General features: G+C 41.4%; 1 protein-coding gene across 2 annotated transcripts; it reads right to left on the minus strand.

Moving 5' to 3' along the window:
• Positions 1-4,368: 4,368 nt before the first annotated feature.
• LOC143100111 (BOLA class I histocompatibility antigen, alpha chain BL3-6-like) lies at positions 4,369-16,774 on the minus strand. Of its 2 annotated transcripts, XM_076263049.1 has the most exons (6): positions 16,434-16,774; positions 13,259-13,519; positions 12,812-13,066; positions 5,082-5,351; positions 4,818-4,995; positions 4,369-4,732 (listed from the first exon to the last, which is right to left on the minus strand). In XM_076263049.1, the coding sequence occupies exons 1-6, from the start codon at positions 16,516-16,518 to the stop codon at positions 4,717-4,719; spliced, it is 1,065 nt and encodes a 354-aa protein (XP_076119164.1). In that variant the 5' UTR covers positions 16,519-16,774; the 3' UTR covers positions 4,369-4,716. The 2 variants fall into 2 exon arrangements, with proteins under 2 accessions (XP_076119164.1, XP_076119166.1); XM_076263051.1 differs by lacking the exon at positions 12,812-13,066 and having other exon boundaries at positions 16,434-16,771.
• Between the last annotated feature and the right edge of the window lie 2,806 nt (positions 16,775-19,580).

Raw genomic sequence — 19,580 nt, forward strand, 5'->3', positions numbered from 1 at the left:
AAACTAGTATTCGAAGCCTGTGACATAATTAATTTTGTACTGAGCAAAATACGTAGTTTCTGTAACACAACACAATACTGTGTTAGACAAAATTGACATTGGATAGGTACACAGTGATGCTTGTAGTGCATTCCACATTTTGCGACACACTGCATTTACTGGCCTAGATTATGTTGACAAAATTACATTTGTCCAAAAAAGAATTTGTTTTATTTTGCCCATGACAGTGAGTGAATTCAGCCTTATGTCCACAAAAGGAAAAGGCTACCAGTCCGTTTCATCCCCGAAAGGACGTGCTCTCAGTGTTTCGTGGACACAATGCAAACTGATTTGTGTATTTTATGTACAAAAGGCATTACAATGTTACTTGGTTTCATAATGAATGTATACATTTTGAAACACAAAAGGCATTCTGTCCACTTGGCGCTCCAAAGAGCCTTGTCGGGGATGTTTGGAACTCAACTAGTTGATTTGAACATATTCAGAGTAGAGATAGGCCTATATGTCGAGATAGGCGTAAAATTATGCTGACCTCTGGTAATAATAATAACAATTGTTTGAAAAGGAACATGAAAAGTAGTGGGTTGGTCCTCGGGAAAGAGGACTTGCTCTTGTGGAGCTTGTGTTTTCGAGACACTCTTCCTCTGAAAGCCCATTGCTCCTCTCTTAGCAGACCTCTCAGACGCCCCACTGTGCTGCTTCCTTTTCAGCGAGCCCCAGTCTTTGGACTTTGAGGGTTTGGTTTGAGCATGTTGCGATGCTAGCGATGAGATCAAGCCTCGAGTTGATAGTCAGGTCAACCCATCAGTCAAGTTTCATTGACCAATCATCTTATTCTTTTTACACTGTCATGTTACTAGGTAGATCATTGCCTACTGGGTTTTGATTCATGTCAATAGCATAGAAAACATTGAGTAAATTTACTTTCATTTTCAAACAGAGAACAGAAAATAAATTGTGATTCCAATATCCCATAATTACAAACATTATAACTTCATAAATCATAATAATATCAACCACCGAGTCTTAAACTCATGCCTTAACTAAACAACCTTTCTTATTTAATCTATAGGGATTTTGGCATTCATGTAGGCATAAATCACATTTAGAAGCAGCGATGAGATCAACCCTCAAGTTCAAAGTCAGGTCAACCCATCAGTCAAGTTTCATTGGCCAATCAACTTATTCTTTTCACACTATCATGTCACTAGGTAGATCACTGTCTACTGGGTTTTGACAGAAACATGCTCAACCCTTAACCAAACATAAATCGCATTTTGAAACAGGATGTGGGTTATCGGTCTGTGTCTGCAGTTTCTGAAAGGATGTGTGCTGTTTGTTTCATGTACAGAAAGAAGCACAATAACACTTGTCAACTCTGGGTGTATCTTTGAAATTGAGATCAGAGCCCAGGTTTCACAACAAGAGTGACCAATGAGTCAGCAGTCTGCTCAAGGAGCCTATAACAGGCCTATGCTTAATATATATGGATAGTTAAATATTGTACTAGTACTGACATTTTGTTTGTTTCTCAAGAAATAATTTAAGTTTATGTGATGCATCACTGCAAAAGGTGGTTAGATATCTCCACAAATTGAGGGTAGGTGGTTGGGACTGAAAGCATTCTAAGCAAATCACCCACCACACCAAGGAAATAGAAGTTTTGTTTAGTTTTTGATTCTTGAGAAAAATATACTTTACTTATAGGCAAGAGAGCACAAACTGAGGGCTGCATACCACTCATCAGCCACTCGAGTGCAGCAGTAGGCAGCTTGACACAGTGTGAGGCCTATGGGAGAATGGGTGGTGTATTAGCCCCTACAAACCAAGGCTAGTATTACAACATTTTTATTCTTATTGGTATAAGAACATTATAACATACTCCTGCTGTGAAAATGTACAGTCATCAAGAGCATGCAAATCTCCCTGGATACATGCTGTCATCATGCCGGCCTCAGGTGCAGGTACTGTCCATTAGACAGTAATTAATAATTCACCACTGATGCTCTAAAATGAAAATAACTCAGTAAACACAGATAATGTGTTTTCTATAATGCTTCCTGGGGCAAAATGAAATTTTGAGTGATGAAAATTTGAGTGAAAAGCAGCAGATCTGCCTTCTCTGTCTTTTTTGCAGAAAGCTTTAAATATTCATGTGAAAATGATGTGAACAATCTGAACAAATTTTGCGGATTGTATGTATTGTCAACACTAGTTGACTAGTAGGGGATAATTTACTGTCCGCCAGCCATTATTGGAAAACAAGTCCTCCTGATAGGGTACACTGGACTGAAAATGAAAATGAAGAAAACGAGAAAATACATTTCACTCAATTCATCTTTTATCAATTATTTTGTTTGCCACACCAATAGAACTTGAAATTTGTTTGTTACAAGTAGTTGATTCAAGTTCTGTTCGCCCTGTCGGGATTTCAATAATTACTGAAGGACAATACATTATCCCTTATGTAACAGATCCTAAGGGCTAACATGAGGGTAAACTAGATGTACCGCAGAGCGGTACAAAATATGACCGCCGCCCAGTCCAGCACATGTTTTCCACAAAAATAAGTCACGCTGAAAGGCATATATGATTCTAACTGTCTCACTGAATTGCATTATGCACACTCAATTCTCACTGGTATCTGCTAGACAACAAGTACTAAAAACATGATTAGTTCATAGATTTCACATGTAATATACATTTTATACAACCCCACCCCCATCTTGCCTGTTCATAATTCTGAGAAATTCTTGAATTGTGTGCATGTGTGCGTGTACATGTTTATGTTTATGTGTGTGTGGGTGTGTGGTTGGGTGTGTGTGCGTGCATGTGTGTGTTTGCCTGTTTATGTGCCTGTGTGTGTGCATGTGCATGCATGCGTATATATGTCTACTGTGTGAGTATGTGTCATACCTAGGATTACTGTGAATGTATGTGTGCGTATTTGTATCTGTTTATGCACATGTGTGCATATGGAATGGGTTTACATGACCCCTGGAGGCAAACATACACAAACATGGGTCATCCTAGGCCCTACGGTTCTCAAGATATTCACAGAAAACTGTGTCTGCCCTACCCTCCTTTCGGGGGGTCCAGTCCAGCGGGGGGGCTACAGATCAAAACGAAAAGCGATGGTTCCATGCTATCCATGTGGGGTTACATGCCCACCAAGTTTCGTGTACCCCGCTCTTTCAGTGTCCCGGGAATCCTTGTTGGTGTACGGTCACTAAATGTACACATAAATTATTTTATTGTAAGGCCCCCCATGAACGAAGGTCCACGAAACTTGGCATGCATTAGAAAGGTTTGATAATGATCCTACACTTTCAATTTCGTGCAGTTTTGACCATGTCAGCCAGAGATATTGTGATGAAAACACCTAATATTTTGCTTTTTAATTTTTAACTAGGTGGCGCTATATATGAAATAAGTGGTAATGGGATAGGTTGACATGCCCCCTTAAGACCAACATACAAAAAAAAGGTGGACCTCCTAGGCCCTACGGTTCTCGAGATATTCACAGAAAACTGTCTCCGGCCACCTACAGGCCAGTTGGTGTATAGTAACATAAATTAATTTATTGTGTGGCCCCCCATGAACGGAATTCCACGAAACTTGGCGTGCATTCAGAGGGTGTCATAATGATCCTACACTTCCAATTTCGTGCAGTTTTGACTATGTTAGGTCACAGATACCTGCGATTACAACACCTCATTTTTACTTTTTTGTGTTTAACTAGGTGGCGCTATACATGAAATGAGTGTTTATGGAATGGGTTGACATGGCCCTTTGAGATCGACATACAAAAAAAAATGGTCCTCCTAAACCCTACGGTTCTCGAGATATTCACAGAAAACTGTGTCTGCCCTACCCTCCTTTCGGGGGGGCCAGTCCAGCGGGGGGGCTACAGATCAAAACGAAAACAGGAGGTTCCATGCTATCCATGTGGGGTTACATGCCCACCAAGTTTCGTGTATCCCGGTCTTACAGTGTCCCGGGAATCCTTGACGGAAATTTGGACATGCGAAAAAGAAAAAAAATTAAAAAAAAAGAAAAAATCTGACTAAACCTATATGACCGCCGCTTCGCTGCGCGGCGGTCATAATAATGTGATGATTACTTGAATACATAAACCAAGCAACAGTGTGTCAGATTCTGTGGTATTTCAGTACATTAATTCAAACCTAATTCTGGTGAGATTTGGAGGAAGGAAAAATGCTTCTTTATTGACTTTTAGGCATTACATCTGCAGAAGAAACCAATGCCTCCAGAAACTACAGCCCAAGCCACAAGCAAGAGCCACACTGTGCCTGTAAGCTGTATCTGTCTTAAGGCATACAAAACAAAAAGAAAATAGATCAAGTGAAGAGTGTAAATTACATTTTTTAATTTTAATAAATAAATGAATAAATAATGGCATAGGAGGCTAAACATACAGTTTCCAACATTACATATATTACATATATAACTTTTTACAATTGACCACACAATTCTAAAACCATATTATACAATAGGACACATTACAACTGACCACATGATACAATTATCCACACATTTCAATCACAGCAGACAAAAATAAAAATCCTTTCATTGTGTATTTGATCTTATGTGTCTGCTTTACAACCCAAATATATTCATATGATTATGGATATGATTGTGTGATATCTGCGAAAGGCTTCAGTCTTCATAGTTGAATCTGAAGACGAGGCTCAGTCATAACTTGGGAGACCTGTATGTTAAAATAAGTGATCAGTAATAATGACAAGTCAGTAAGACAGTGTGGTTTTGCTAAGACAGAACACAAAACACCTCACATGATTATAGCTGCCTCCGCCTCTGGCGCTGCCGTCTTCCTCTCCTTCCTCTCCTTCCTCACCTTCACCAACACATGGCAACCAATATTTATCCCAAGAAACGTCATGCTACATATAACAGTCACAATGACCTGTACAACAGTCCCAATCACAGTACTCTGGTGAGGTGATGGGTCATCTGTGAAAACAGAGTTTACAGTTACGGTCTTCTGCTTTTAATGGACAGTGTTAATGAATTCACATTTTACACAAAGTTGATCTTACCAAAGAGAACAGACTTGTTGAAAGTCTCACTGTGAACTTCACATCGATATGTTTTACTGTTGTCTACTGTGGTCTTAACCTGGACCCTCATCTGAACTGTTCCATCTCCATTGGGACGTGGTCCAATCTGATGAACTCCATGATCAAGAGGAACCCCGTCTTTAGTTAACTGGATGCTGATTCCTGATAGGCTGATGCCTGTCACATGACACTGTAAATATGAGACAGTTCTTCCTAAAATGGGTTCGCCAAATATATGAAGCTCCACACCTACAATAAAAGGTGGAGAAGTCATTAAACACTGCTGCGGTAAAAGCTGAGTGGGGCTGATTGGTCTAAAAATAGTAGTTGTAATTTCCTCATCTGCAAATATGCAGCTACCCAATCAAACCATGGACTAATATATCCACTCAATTACAGTTTTCAATTTACCAAGACCCCCATGACTCCATTCGATAGCCAGTTACCAGACAAACTTATAAGAACATACACAGTACAGGGATAAAGCCTACTGCTCACAGGTCAGTCTGAGTCAGGTCAGTCTGAGTCAAACTTGCATCACACCAAACCAATTATAGTAAAATGCGATGCACTTAACTATGCAAGCATGAAAATACACAGTTCTATCTCACTAAAGGTGATTCACAAAAGCCAGATCAGTTCTGACCCAGATCTGGTTGGTTTTTATCATTCATTTTCACATCCTGGACCAGGGTCACCCTATTGGGTGGGCCATTTTCTTGAGTCCATGTCCTTCTCAAGAATAGCCTGATGATACCAGACTATCTGACTTTGCAGAGAGTCTGGCCTAACTCCATTGGCAAAAGTTTATTTCCGGGTGGGAGGGCACAGTGTGAAGTTTAAAATCATTGGAGTTCCTTTAAACCAATCACTAACAACTGGTGTTTCGTCATACAGAGAAGTTTCTCTGCATCACGCCCAGCAATCAAGCTTGCAACTTTTTTGTTGTTTTTCGTAACAAGATGTGAATAGCTCAGCTGTGTAATAGATACTCTGAATAAGGTATGCTGTTTGCATCAATGTATAGTTAGAAGTGGATGCTATTCGTACCCTGGTGTATATAGTACTGTATGCTATTTACACCCTGGTGCATTAACTAGCTAATTGTTGCAATCAAAACTTCCGTTTGAGAACCAATTTATTGTTCAAATTGCGCGCCTTCTCTCCAGAGACGTTGGTACACATGTACACTCACTCTGCCAAAACACATCACACGGGAATCAAACCCCGGTCTCCCACGTGTTAACCCATGTCTGTGACCAGTGCACCATCTTCTTCCACAAGAAAATGGTGTTTGCAGGTAAACTTACAGTTTATAGGCCTGAACGTCATATTCACGAAATTTCTGTTAACTAACAAACTGACGGTTGTATGTGTTCACTGAACCAAGATTATGAAAATAAAACACAACTTTTCAATCTAAAACTTAATCTAAACAGATATTAGTACCGAAACCTTTCATAATTCTTCACTTTCTGCTGACAAAAAAACTAATGTGCACGTGAGCAACGTCTTTTTGTTGTTATGTGACAGGGTGTGAATAGCTCAGCTGTGTGGCCAAGGCTATTCGTACCAGGGGTGTAAATAGACACTCCGTTAATTCACAGGACATTCAGTCCTTTTACTAACCCAACGGTTATGAAGAAATATGTACTGTATTTGCTACTGACTCATCCCAAAACATTACCAACATAATTCACATACCCCAGTGTAGAGGACAATTTATCACCGTTAGTTTACTAACTAGCTAACGTAAACTGTGGAACTTCCTTATACCCAAATAGCCTTGATTGCTCTGCTTTAACCCTCTCTGGTTTAATATGGCCAATTATGTCATCTTAGTGGTAGGGAATACGTTTGCATTTCAAGTGATAGAATTAAGGAATGACAAGTTTAGTCGACGTTATAACATGTATTATATAACAATTGGGTTCTATGGAACTATTTGTTTCCGATTGGCCGAGAAACTAACCTGGGTGCCAGCCGAACTTAGCCCCGCCCATAACATTTGAGGTCAGGAAGTTCGGTCTGGCATTGCTCCGTTGTGGAGCAACTATGCTCGGACCAAAGCTGTTCGGACCAATCAAATCAGGCTTTACGATGATGAACAGGTGAGCAACAGCGCCTCGTCTATCACGTCATCTGAGCACACTTAGGTTGATTTTGTTTGCAACAAAAACGCTGTGGCTAGAAGGAGACAGATGGCTGTCTAAGACCCCATAGGGAAAATGCATATTATTTCAATGAGGTTTAATCACTGAAAACAGTTATTTCTGAAAACTTTGGCCAAAGTTGAGATGTGGGAAAACTCATGGTTTCACTTTCATCAAGGGAAAACAGCGTGTTACATTGTGACATGTTGTTCCCTTGTTCGTTTGAAATCTCTGATTGACCACCTGTTAGAGGGATTTGCGACAGCCTTCCCCAGCTGTTTATAACATGTTTGTAGCTTATCGGTGTTCAACGGAATTCTTTTTAAAAACGGAAGGGATATATCAGTTTTTCCTAATAGCCTACCCTGCTACATATCTCTTAGATTTCGCTAACGGGTGTTGTAGGAGATATTGACGGCACAATAACTTTTACCAGAAGACCAGAAAACAATGTTAAGGTATATGTGGAGAAGAAGGATGGTTTGTGTGTTCTTACTACATCTCACGGTAAGCTATTTTGTTGCTCTGATTGGTTAGGTCTATCCAATTGAGTGCAGAGTCATTCCCCCCCTGTATCGGTTGAAACACGCCCCATAATTACGTCCCAATGGAACAGTATCAGATTCATATTCTGACTAGAATTTGAGTATGACAACGCCAGGCTACCGAGAGACGTTCCATGAGTTGAAATATCCCTGAACATTTCAACTCAGACTTTGCACAGCTAATAATAAATCACTCCGCGACACAATGCAAAGATTCTATAGCGCTTTAACATGAGTGTTAACCGTTAAATTACAAAATTCTCACAGCAAATCGGCATGTTGATTTCTTACTCGCCAGCCGTTATCTTCTAAAGATGTTGAAAGCCATGAGACTGTGGTGATTTCACACATGTGCAATCGGTTTGTGAGTATTTGTAAAAATTCAGAAGAAATTAAATGGGTAAAGAAAATAAAGTATGATCACCATAGCACTCGTGATCAAGGGGATTGGTAATGGATATATCCATGGGTGTTGTGTGGCCGTAGCCACGAGGCCAGAGGCAGAGTGGCGTAGGCAACAACAGCCGTGGGAATATCCATTACCAATCCAATGATCACAAGTTTTATATTGCTTAACAGTTAAGCTTCTCAACCCCACTGGCAGCTCTACTGTGACTTTGTTCATGACACTCCCATTAGTAAACTAGAAAGAGCTAAAAATAGAAATGGAATGGTCGCCAGTAGCGGCTCCTGGGTTGACAAATAGGCAGGGCAGAGTCTGATGATCAAGTTTAGAAAAAAAAATTGGCATAGTTCCAGGTCACCGGCAGCTGGACGCACACTAAGGGCGGTTCACGGAGATTTTGCTCATTTTTACGGCTCTTTCTTTCTATGGCTAGGCTATGAGCGAAATCTGGGGAATGGAATCCCATACTGTTACCACTTGCAATATTTACGGCTACAGTTTATTTCACACGGGAGCTAAACACAAAGAACGGACAACGTGATTTACAAACACACTTTATTTGCACACACGAACACGAACGGCATCCAGCATGGTTGCAGCAACTGCAAACCACAAACGCATACGGGACAATAAGCCTTACTTTCAGGGTGGCCAACTGAAGGTTGAGGGAACACGGACATTCAGCAAACTTTTCAATGTGTCGGACAATAGCGCTTCCTGGTCTGGGGACGGAGAGAAAAGCCGACGGAAAGTCGCAAGGAACATTATAAGTTAGTGGAGTGTGACGTACTGCACAAGCAGAGGTCAAGTGTGCAGGACAAGAGGGGTGTTTGGGACGATTCTGGTTATCTATGATGTGTTTATGGTTATGAAATGATACAATATGATGGCCTTGTTATGAAACAGTGGGTTTTATGGTATGGAATGTATTATTGGATATTTATATAGAGAAGATGCGTTTTGTTAATTCATTGATTGATTGATTGTGCATTGGTTTAGTCGGCGGAGTTAAATTCTCTGGAGGGACTATGGTTGAGAGCAGGAGGTAGAATGGTGTGAGGTGAGCAAGTGATTGCCCCTGCTAATAGGCCGAACACTCGTTTTGTGATTTGCAGCAGTTTGCCCTATGATTGAAAAGGGTTGTCAAAGTTAATTTTGATATATTTTGGAAGCTCATTGATTGATTTGAGATTATTGTTTGGAGTTTGTTTTTTTTCTTTTCTTTTTCCGATTTCTCCATACTGGTACGCATGCTCAGCCGCAAAGGTGGAAATAAAACCTGGCTATTTTTGAGAAACATCACCACTGTCTCCTATTTCCATCACCGCAACGCCATCCCGATCACAGTAGGCCTACTCATAAAATAAATTATAAGTAACGAAATTATTGTGTTCAAGAGCCAGCTCAACTTTAAAGAGTAAATTAAAAGTAGGCTATTCATTAAAAAGGTAAATATTCTGTGTGTATGGGGGGGTGAGTGCTTGCGTGTCCACCGTGGTTTGTAGACATTAATATTAAGTGACACATAGCCTACACGTAAAAGGGCGTTTTTTTTACGAGCTCCTTGGAGAATGATTTGGCAAATTTGAGGAAGCTTGAACTATCAAATAGGATGGCGGTAGACAAATGGCCGGTGAATGAAAATCTGTCGGTGGCGGTAACTATATGATTGTCACACACTTAAAGGCAATTTGTGCAACGTTAGAAGCGGACCTGCGCTTATCCTGGACCGGTATGTTTTGCACAAAGGCACGGGACATCACGTAGGCCTATCGTTCTCATGTTGGCCACAAACTTGTCTGTAACCCTGTGTGACTCCACTGCATCCATTGCTCTTTTCTGCAGTTGTGCATAGAGCACATCTACACGGGGCATGATCTTGTAGAACAGGTCTAAAAGGAATAAAAAATCGGGATTTAAGAGCATGCGAGAAAACACTTTAGCCTCTCTAACTGAGATTGTATCAAAATCTCCAGATGTTTCAATTAGGCTATTTCGAAACACTCCAAAATAAGCTTTTAAATCTTTCAGAGATCTTGTGAAAAACGCAGAGAAACCATAAAGATCCAAAAAAGACACGCATTGAGGATGCTGCTGACGCAGCCTTTCCCATCACCAGGTTCAATTGATGTGCATAGCAATTAGGGTACACGTCTTGCACTTTCTTACGCACTCCACCAGATGCTCCTCTCATGACACTAGCCCCAACAAATGTAGGCCTAGCCCTCATCGAGTTGTGCTGCAATTTTAGCTTTCCCCAGCATGGCTAATTTGCACAACTCAGATGCTAGCCTCATGTTTTTTGCCTTCTCTGAAAAATGTTTCATGTCACACACACCTACACTAGCCTACTCCAAACATCCCCTTGTCCCCCAGAAGATCGAAAAAACAGGCATGAAAAAAAGAACAACCAGAACTTCTTATCAGACATATGGCCTACTGCGAACGTGAAAATGTCCGATTAAATGACCGACTCTTGTCCTTTGTTTGTTGGTAGCCTATACGATGTTAATGTCGGGCTGATCAGGTCCTAGGTCTTTGATAGCTAATTTAACTACAAACTCAAGTCTTTCGAATTAGTTTTTTAAGAGAAACTCCACTCTATTGCACACACGCTGTTCACTCGCCATTTTTCAACTGTCTGTCTGACCTCACAAACTTTGTGCGGACTAATACAGTAGGCTAACAGTAGGCATATTACAGTAAGTTCTGACGTCGTATAGGGTGGGCAGTGGCATGATCTGCCCACCCGACCTTCTACTAACCGCGCTCTAGCTGCAGTTCCATTATCGGTCGACAGATTTACATAGACAAACAGCAGGCGCTGTTCAATTTCTTCAGGGCAGTGACGTCACTGCCCTACCAGAAATGAAATGTAACGTTACAGTAGGCCTACAACAACTACGAATATGATCAACGAGATCTTTGCGATCTTTACGAAATTTCTTTGCAAATCATACACAAATGTAAAATGATTGAGTACTTTGCCACTGATTACAATAATAAACAAACAACATTTTATTTAAAAAATATATTTTGTGGATTTTCTAGTGGATTTTCTAGTGGATGAATCTTTAGTAGGGCTCTGCCCCTCCTGTCCTAGTGAACGAGCCGCGTCTGATGGCCGCCTAAATCCAACTTACACACAAACCTTATTGTGTGCCTTTTATTCACATTTGCTCAAAGATTTCATTACTATATAAACCAGGGGTCTCAAACTCCCGGCCCAATTCCGGCTTGCGACCTAATGTCAAAATAATAATTTAATTCGGCCCTTGAGGGTATTTTTTAATTGCGACAAACAACAACACTAATTAAAATAGACGATAGATCCAAGGACGGTGACAAATCCCATTTGTACTCTCCTCCACTAGTTGCTAGACATCCAGAGCTTCAATTCAAGCCCAAATTTTGTTGTAGTTTTCAGGAAATACTTGTATTACATGCGAGAAACACGAAGACGTGCATTTGTTTGTAATAACGCGGAAGCGATGCAGGCCATAGTTTTGTACAAACTGAAGCAGAAATAGGCCTACACCAAATGTTGAAAAAACGTTCACGTGTGATGAAGTCTAGGCTATGGGTAGGCTATGTTATTCACCTTTTCTGATTCTGAGGGAGAATATCTGCCTTTTGGAGATTATGATCGATCGTCTATTGACAGTGATAGTCACGGTGCATCTGTGAATGGAGGTGCGTCTTTGCGTGTATACGACGGTGTCCACTAAGCATACAATGCTTATTTGGACCCTCTGCCCATAGATTTAGGTGGCAGTGGTAATTGTGATGATATTGTCCATAATTGACGTGGTAAAGACAGCAGGGGGTAGTAAAAATCGGGCTCTGAAGAACTACAAAGTCACCCAAGATAGGAACTGATTTGACCAGGCTACTTTACTGAAAGGTGCTTGCCATCCAGTGGCAAATTAGATGGGTAAATGTACCCCCTTCATAAACTTTTGTTTATACTCAAAGATTTTTACATTTACAGTTATTTCTGACCACTTTCAAGCCTTTTGAAATTTTGATGTCAAAATCCAATGGTGTTGTTTTCTTAACCCTTGCACCTAAAGTTTGCCAGGTTTAAATAAGTTATGAGAGGAAAATATTTTTATTTGGAGTAAAACACACACATACCTGTGTTTATGCTTTTTGCTTGTTTTTATCATTTGTATTAATATTTATTTTATCATTATTATATTTATAAGCTAAGGTTGCTAGCACAGGTGTCTAAAAAGAGATAAAAAGACTTGTACTTTCTGTTTGCAGTTTTGTGTGTAGTATTTGAAAAAATACGCTGATGTATTCCAAGCTGTCTGCTTCGGGGGCGGGGACGTAGTAAATTGAAACACCATGCCTGTGTAACGTAATCGCTCTCAGGGGTGCCTGTTATTACACACTCTGTTAGCTGGTTGGTTCGGCTTCCAGGAAGTCAAAGTAAACGAGGGCGGATCAAGCTATGCCAGACGGAGTACTGTAGGGAAATGAAATTCAGTGGAAGTACGTAGACAGGTGGAGCCAGGCTAACTTAAGAGCAGGACACATTAGCAAAGGGTAAACACTGTAAACACACACTTTTTCATGTTTCAGATTGCTGTAATGTACCTGTGTGGGCATCATCACTGGGCCTTGCTAGTAGCTTCATGTTCAACATTCTTGTAAGCATTATTTTGTAAGCATTATTCCTAAGGTGCTCTCCATCCCACTCTGATGCTAAAGGGTTGGCCTCATCAGTCTGAGCTGTCCATTTAAGAGCATTGGGGTCAAAGGTTAGGAAGTCCTCACCATTCACACCCCACTTATCAAAGACAAACTTTCCTGAGCTGTTGATTATACAACCTCGATGTCTTTGAAGAATGTCTGTAATGATTTAAAAAGAATGATTTTTTTAAATTTCTTTACGGGTCTATACCATTTTGAGTAAATCAAAATAAACAATTATGAATAAAATGCTTATTGCCAAATGAATGAAAACGAATAATATAATGTAGTATTCCCATCTGCAGATGTCAATTTATTCATTTGTTTGTTAATGCATACTGTACGACCCACCTGCCGAAACAGTGATGGTCTCTTGTATCTTCTCAAACCAAGCAAAGTGCTCATAGCATTGACTTTTACACTGCTGGTGTCTTTCCTCTAGTTCCTCTTGGGTGAATGCTTGTGTTACCCAGTGCTGTCTTGGCTGGTCTCTCAGTGTTGGGCTGCTACAGGCAAATATCACGTGTCCATTGAACAGAGTTGTCTGCTGAAACTGCAGCTTGCCACCTGGGCCATGATTCACTGTGTACTGGACCTCAAGTGTGTCAACATCTGGGGGGTTGGGGTACAAGGAAAACAAACATGATAATATAATTTGTCAGATTCTAGAACAGGCCTCGTTTTGTCAGACCTTTGGGTAACTTAAAAAATATGTGTAACTAACCCATTCCTAGGCAGGGGCAAATGACATGAACCTGTTCAGACCAATGTCCATGTTTAGCATATAGATTATGGATGACATATTTGTGTGTAGCAGGGAGGGCCAGAGTTAGCTCTAGGGAGGAGCAACAATTATGCTGGTCCTACTAACACCTGAACACTGCTGCTTTGCTGATCGCTGTTTCACTACACTGTATGTTACAAATAACTCTGTGTCCTGCATCCTAATTTGTGTGTGCCCATCTGGGTGAATGAATGAATGAATGAATGAATGAATGTTGTTATTTTGTCTGATGAGTATTGAGTGTCTGACGCAGCTGAGTTTATGTTGCTTGTTTTGTTTCTGTTCCCCTTTGTTGAGTTTGTTTGTTTTGCTTGTTTTGTTTAGTTTCTGTCCCCTTTGTACCTTTGTGTGCACTGCAAAAACTGTGTATCTAATAAAATCTAACCAAGACTATTAATCTTATATATCAAGATAAAAAAACTAGTTTGAATTGTTTTCAGCATAAAGAGACTTACCTAGCACTTTCTCATGAAATCTTTAAGAAATTAAGAAAAGTTTGTCTTATTTTAAGACATCCCATCCTGAAAACAAGCAAGGATTTTTCTGCCAGTGCGTTAAGCAAATTTGTCCTAAAAACAAGCCAATTTGTCTGCCAGTGCGTTAAGTAAATTTGTCTTGATAAGACTCCTTAAAATAAGTCAAAGTCTTCTTAAATTAAGTGCTAGGTAAGTCTTTTCATACTAGAAACAATACCAAATAGATTTTTTGATCTTATTATAAGATTAATAACACTTGGTTAGATTTCATTTTTTTGCAGTATGGCGTGTCTTCTTTTCACTGGCTGTGACTGTATTTTGCCCTTGCCCTATACTTTGCAAGGGCAAAATATAGTCACAGCCAATGAAAAGAAGACACGCCACACAAAGGTATCCCACCACCTAAAGGAACGCTGCCCCCTACCTTGGGCACTCAGCTCCTAGGAAACAGAGGAAAGAGACACAGGGATAGTGGGCCACACACACACACACACACACACACACACACACACACGTACACAATACAAGTCCGCACACCGGCACACACACACACACACACAATATTCACCAAACAGGCTGCAGACACAGAAGGGCCTCCTGTCAGTGGTACAATGAAATCAAATGCAAAGAAAATAAATGAACTAAACAATAACAATGTATGTGACCTGTCAGGCAACATATGTGAAAACAAGACCTGTATACTTTAAAGAGAAACAGCTACGTGTAAAAATCAGAAGCATACGTGACAATTGTCAGATAGTCAGAGCAGGAAGTAGAGGCTGTGGGGACCAGTACAGCTGTTTCCTGTGTAGAGCCCTGAGTTTGTTGTGACTAATTTTCTGTGGCGTAGAAATGCCCTAAAACTAAAATTAAACAGTGTTTAAACAATATTTAAACATAGGTATATTTGCCGTGTAGTCACAATAATATTTGTTCGATCCCTGACCAGTAGGCAAATTCAGGGCGGGGAAAGTGGTTGAGCACTGCTCTCCCATACCCACATCCACAGCTGAAGTGCCCTTGGGCGAGGCAGCTATCCCCTCACTGCTCCCTGAGTGCTGTTGTAGCAGGCAGTTCACTGCTCCGGGTTACTGTGTACTTCACCTCACTGTGTGTTTGCTGTGTGTTTCACTAATTCACGGATTGGGATAAATGCAGAGACCAAATTTCCCTCACAGGATCAAAAGATTATGTATACTTACTTATACGTATACTTAACTCTAGGGGCATCTAGGCTGTTTTATGTCATGTTGTCTTCCCATGTTGTCTTTTTGCTTGCCCAGCTCATTAACTACTACAGTACACAGAAGCACTAACCAAGTAAACAAAGGAGACACAATGGTTTACAAAACCAAGGTACAGACAGGGAAGACAGGACAAGTCTATCAATCAACATGTCTATCAATTTAAATCACCTGACTGTCTCCATAAATGGAAATAAGGAAATGCCCTGCTCTAAGATTATGAATGACAAACCATTTTTCCATTTCAAAACTATGGCATTTAGATGTGAGGACATTATAATTGATAAGAAATGTGAAACATGTATGTAATCCAATTATTCCTTCAATATACAGACAGTTAGATTGATATGTTATAAGCTGTAAGAACATAAGAACAAATGTCACATGTTGTTGTTATTACTAGACTACTCTATGCTGCTGACTGGATTCAGGAAGTGAAAGTACCAGTAGCATGTTCAAAAACTAAGACCTGTTTACTTTAAAGGGGAAAAGTCACGTGTACAAATCAGAAGCATATACAGTATGTGACAATATTCAGACAGTCAGAGCAGGAAGGAGAGGCGGTGGGGACCAGTCCAGCTGTTTCCTGTGTAAAGGCTGAGTTCTTTTCAGGCACTGAATCTTTTTGTGACTAATGTTATGTGCCTTAGTAGTGTGCCCAGTGCCCAGTGTAGTAAAACTCAGATTAATGAGTTCTGAACCCACATCTTTTCCGGCTACAGCATGCTCTCCCAGTTCAGTACACTATCACCACTCAGAACATGATGCAAATGCACACGAACAAAGACGGACAAGAACTAAGAGACATGAGAGTTTAAATGCACACGGACTAACTAGGATCAGGACACAGATGAACACAAACTCAAGTTAATGAGTTTTGAACCCACTGTTTTAAGACTGTAAATCACAAACATATATGCCATTAGATGTTAGGACAAAATAATTGATAAAAAATGTGAAATGTCTAAGAAGACCATACAAACATGAATACTCTAGAACACACACTAATACACACACTGTACCTGAACCCTTTGAGAAAGGAATGTAGATCAGTAGACCTAAATAAATCCACTTTGCAGTTGCAGATGAGCCTTCAAAGAGGAACATTTCCTGTCTTCTTCTGCATTTGCTGCTCAGATCAAGTCAGGTCATTTAAGAAATGTGCATGTACAGTAATCCAATTATCCCTTCAATACAGACAGTTAGATTGATATGCTATTAACAGGAAGAACATAAGAACCGATGAACATGTTGTTACTATTACTAGACTACTCTAGGCGGCTGACTGGATTCAGGAAGTGAAGGTAGCAGTAGCATTCAAAACAAGACCTGTATACTTTAAAGGGAAACAGTCATGTGTATGAAAGTGGAACGTTTAGAGGCGTAGCTTGTAGGAGGAGAGAGTCTTCTACGTCTGGACTTGTGAGTTTCATTGGCTGATATGTGCAAGGCCTTTGACAGAGTGAACCATGTAACCCTGCTTTTCTCCCCGCAGTACAATCAACATGTCTATCAATTTAAATCACCTGACTGTCTCCATAAATGGAAATAAGGAAATGCCCTGCTCTAAGATTATAAATGATAAACCATTTTTCCATTTCAAAACTATGGCATTTAGATGTGAGGACATTATAATTGATAAGAAATGTGAAACATGTATGTAATCCAATTATTCCGTCAATATACAGACAGTTAGATTGATATGTTATAAGCTGTAAGAATATAAGAACAAATGTCACATGTTGTTGTTATTACTAGACTACTCTATGCTGCTGACTGGATTCAGGAAGTGAAAGTACCAGTAGCATGTTCAAAAACTAAGACCTGTTTACTTTAAAGGGGAAAAGTCACGTGTACAAATCAGAAGCATATACAGTATGTGACAATATTCAGACAGTCAGAGCAGGAAGGAGAGGCGGTGGGGACCAGTCCAGCTGTTTCCTGTGTAAAGGCTGAGTTCTTTTCAGGCACTGAATCTTTTTGTGACTAATGTTATGTGCCTTAGTAGTGTGCCCAGTGCCCAGTGTAGTAAAACTCAGATTAATGAGTTCTGAACCCACATCTTTTCCGGCTACAGCATGCTCTCCCAGTTCAGTACACTATCACCACTCAGAACATGATGCAAATGCACACGAACAAAGACGGACAAGAACTAAGAGACATGAGAGTTTAAATGCACACGGACTAACTAGGATCAGGACACAGATGAACACAAACTCAAGTTAATGAGTTTTGAACCCACTGTTTTAAGACTGTAAATCACAAACATATATGCCATTAGATGTTAGGACAAAATAATTGATAAAAAATGTGAAATGTCTAAGAAGACCATACAAACATGAATACTCTAGAACACACACTAATACACACACTGTACCTGAACCCTTTGAGAAAGGAATGTAGATCAGTAGACCTAAATAAATCCACTTTGCAGTTGCAGTTGCCTTCAAAGAGGAACATTTCCTGTCTTCTTCTGCATTTGCTGCTCAGATCAAGTCAGGTCATTTAAGAAATGTGCATGTACAGTAATCCAATTATCCCTTCAATACAGACAGTTAGATTGATATTGTAGCGTCGGTGGATGTACATGTTTATCGTTGGATGAGTGTCTCCCAGAATGCAGTGCGAGTGAATGCTAGAATGTGTAATGTCGATTATAATAGTTGTAGTTACGTTTAGCATGTTGTGTATTTGTTAGCGTGTTAGTCTTTGGTTGTACCTCATGTGCTTATCCTCGTGTTGATGTGTGTGGTAAACCCTTATTGTGTGTAGCATGTGCGGCTGAGACTACCCCTGTGTTGCCCTATGTAGTTGTCTGTGTGCGTCTGAGTCTTCCTGTTCCAATAAATGGCCGTCCTGGCCAAAGGTGAATCTTGTCTGAGGGTGAGATCGCTACATTGGTGTCAGAAGTGGGATGGGCCCCTCCCGGGGCGCGAAGATCTACGCCAGATCAAGATGGAGAAGAAGGCCGAAGACCAGACCAACAAGATGGCGGCGATGCTCAGCAGATGTTCCAATGGTCCTTTTAAGGACTAGCCAGCTCGCTGAGCTCGCCACAGCGAAGGATGGAGGACCTTCCGGCCCGGCGCGGGACCTGTGCAGGCGACCAGCGGGACCAGCCCTGCACAGCCGACGAGAGCTGCCAACGCTGGAGGAAGCGGCCCCGGCTGAGGAGTTCCCGGCTCGACGCCGATGTCGATGCTGCCGTCATCCGAGGATCGATCTCATCCATAGAGAGCGCGAACTCTCTGACGACCTTGGAACACGACCACAGCGGCCGGGTTTACACCGCCAGCTACGGAAGAACTTCCAGAGCGTCAGCTGCCGGTCGAGAGTGTGATGGAGTCATAGCTGCTGGTTCGGGAGCTTGCGGTGCTCCAGCTAGTGACCAAGAGGGTAACGTCGACCTGTAGAGCCTTGGGAGCTATCGTGTTGTGGACTGTTTGAAGTTTGAAGTGCGCACGTTCGACACAAGTCTGCGCAATGTTTTTCACGTTTTGTGTGTGAGTTTCTGTGTGTCCCGAGCCTGCTGAGAGGGTCGGGGTCTCCATTTCCCGCCACAGTGGAGCATCGTTGTGCTCGAGAGACAGCCGACAAAAGTTCTACAAGAGGGCAGCGCGAGGAGGGACCTCGTGGACAGCTGACCGCCTGGAGATCGGCACACTGTGGACAGGTGGCAACGGCCACGAGCTGTCACAGTAGCCAGAGGGGGCTACCGAACGTCCAGGGGTTCCAGCGTATCCGGGGGTTCGGCTTGCAGTGGGACTGTTTGCTGCTGTTTCAGGTAGCGCAGCTGCACGGCGGGAAACCGAGGGCCCAAGCGACACCACGACCCACGTCTGGCCGGTTCTGGTGCTTGTTCGGGGGAGAACTGATGTGACAGAGGCAGCCGAGAGCCCTTCCAGTCGGGAGGGGTTATCGTGCAGCCGGAGGCTTTCCGGTCACTTGGACTAAGCACTGGGACTGACACCGACGCAGCCGCGAGCGGTGAGCTGAGCTGTCATTGCCGGGGACGACAATGGCTCGGGAGGGGGTTATGTAGCGTCGGTGGATGTACATGTTTATCGTTGGATGAGTGTCTCCCAGAATGCAGTGCGAGTGAATGCTAGAATGTGTAATGTCGATTATAATAGTTGTAGTTACGTTTAGCATGTTGTGTATTTGTTAGC

The sequence above is a fragment of the Alosa pseudoharengus genome, unplaced genomic scaffold (genome assembly GCF_046254945.1).
Source record: "Alosa pseudoharengus isolate Yale_2024_CS ecotype anadromous, Long Island Sound unplaced genomic scaffold, YU_APseudo_1.1 YU_APseudo_1.1_scf_3, whole genome shotgun sequence".
Taxonomy (NCBI): Eukaryota; Metazoa; Chordata; class Actinopteri; order Clupeiformes; family Clupeidae; genus Alosa; species Alosa pseudoharengus.

Excerpts from the sequence above, each read along its gene's own strand:
- LOC143100111 (XM_076263049.1), bottom strand. The coding sequence starts at position 16,518 with ATGTTCCTCTTTGAAGGCTCATCTGCAACTGCAAAGTGGATTTATTTA. Across the intron at positions 13,520-16,433 it reads TCCTTTCTCAAAGGGTTCAG|ATGTTGACACACTTGAGGTC; the intron begins GTACAGTGTGTG and ends CCAACCCCCCAG. Across the intron at positions 5,352-12,811 it reads CAGTGATGATGCCCACACAG|GTGTGGAGCTTCATATATTT; the intron begins GTACATTACAGC and ends CTTTTATTGTAG.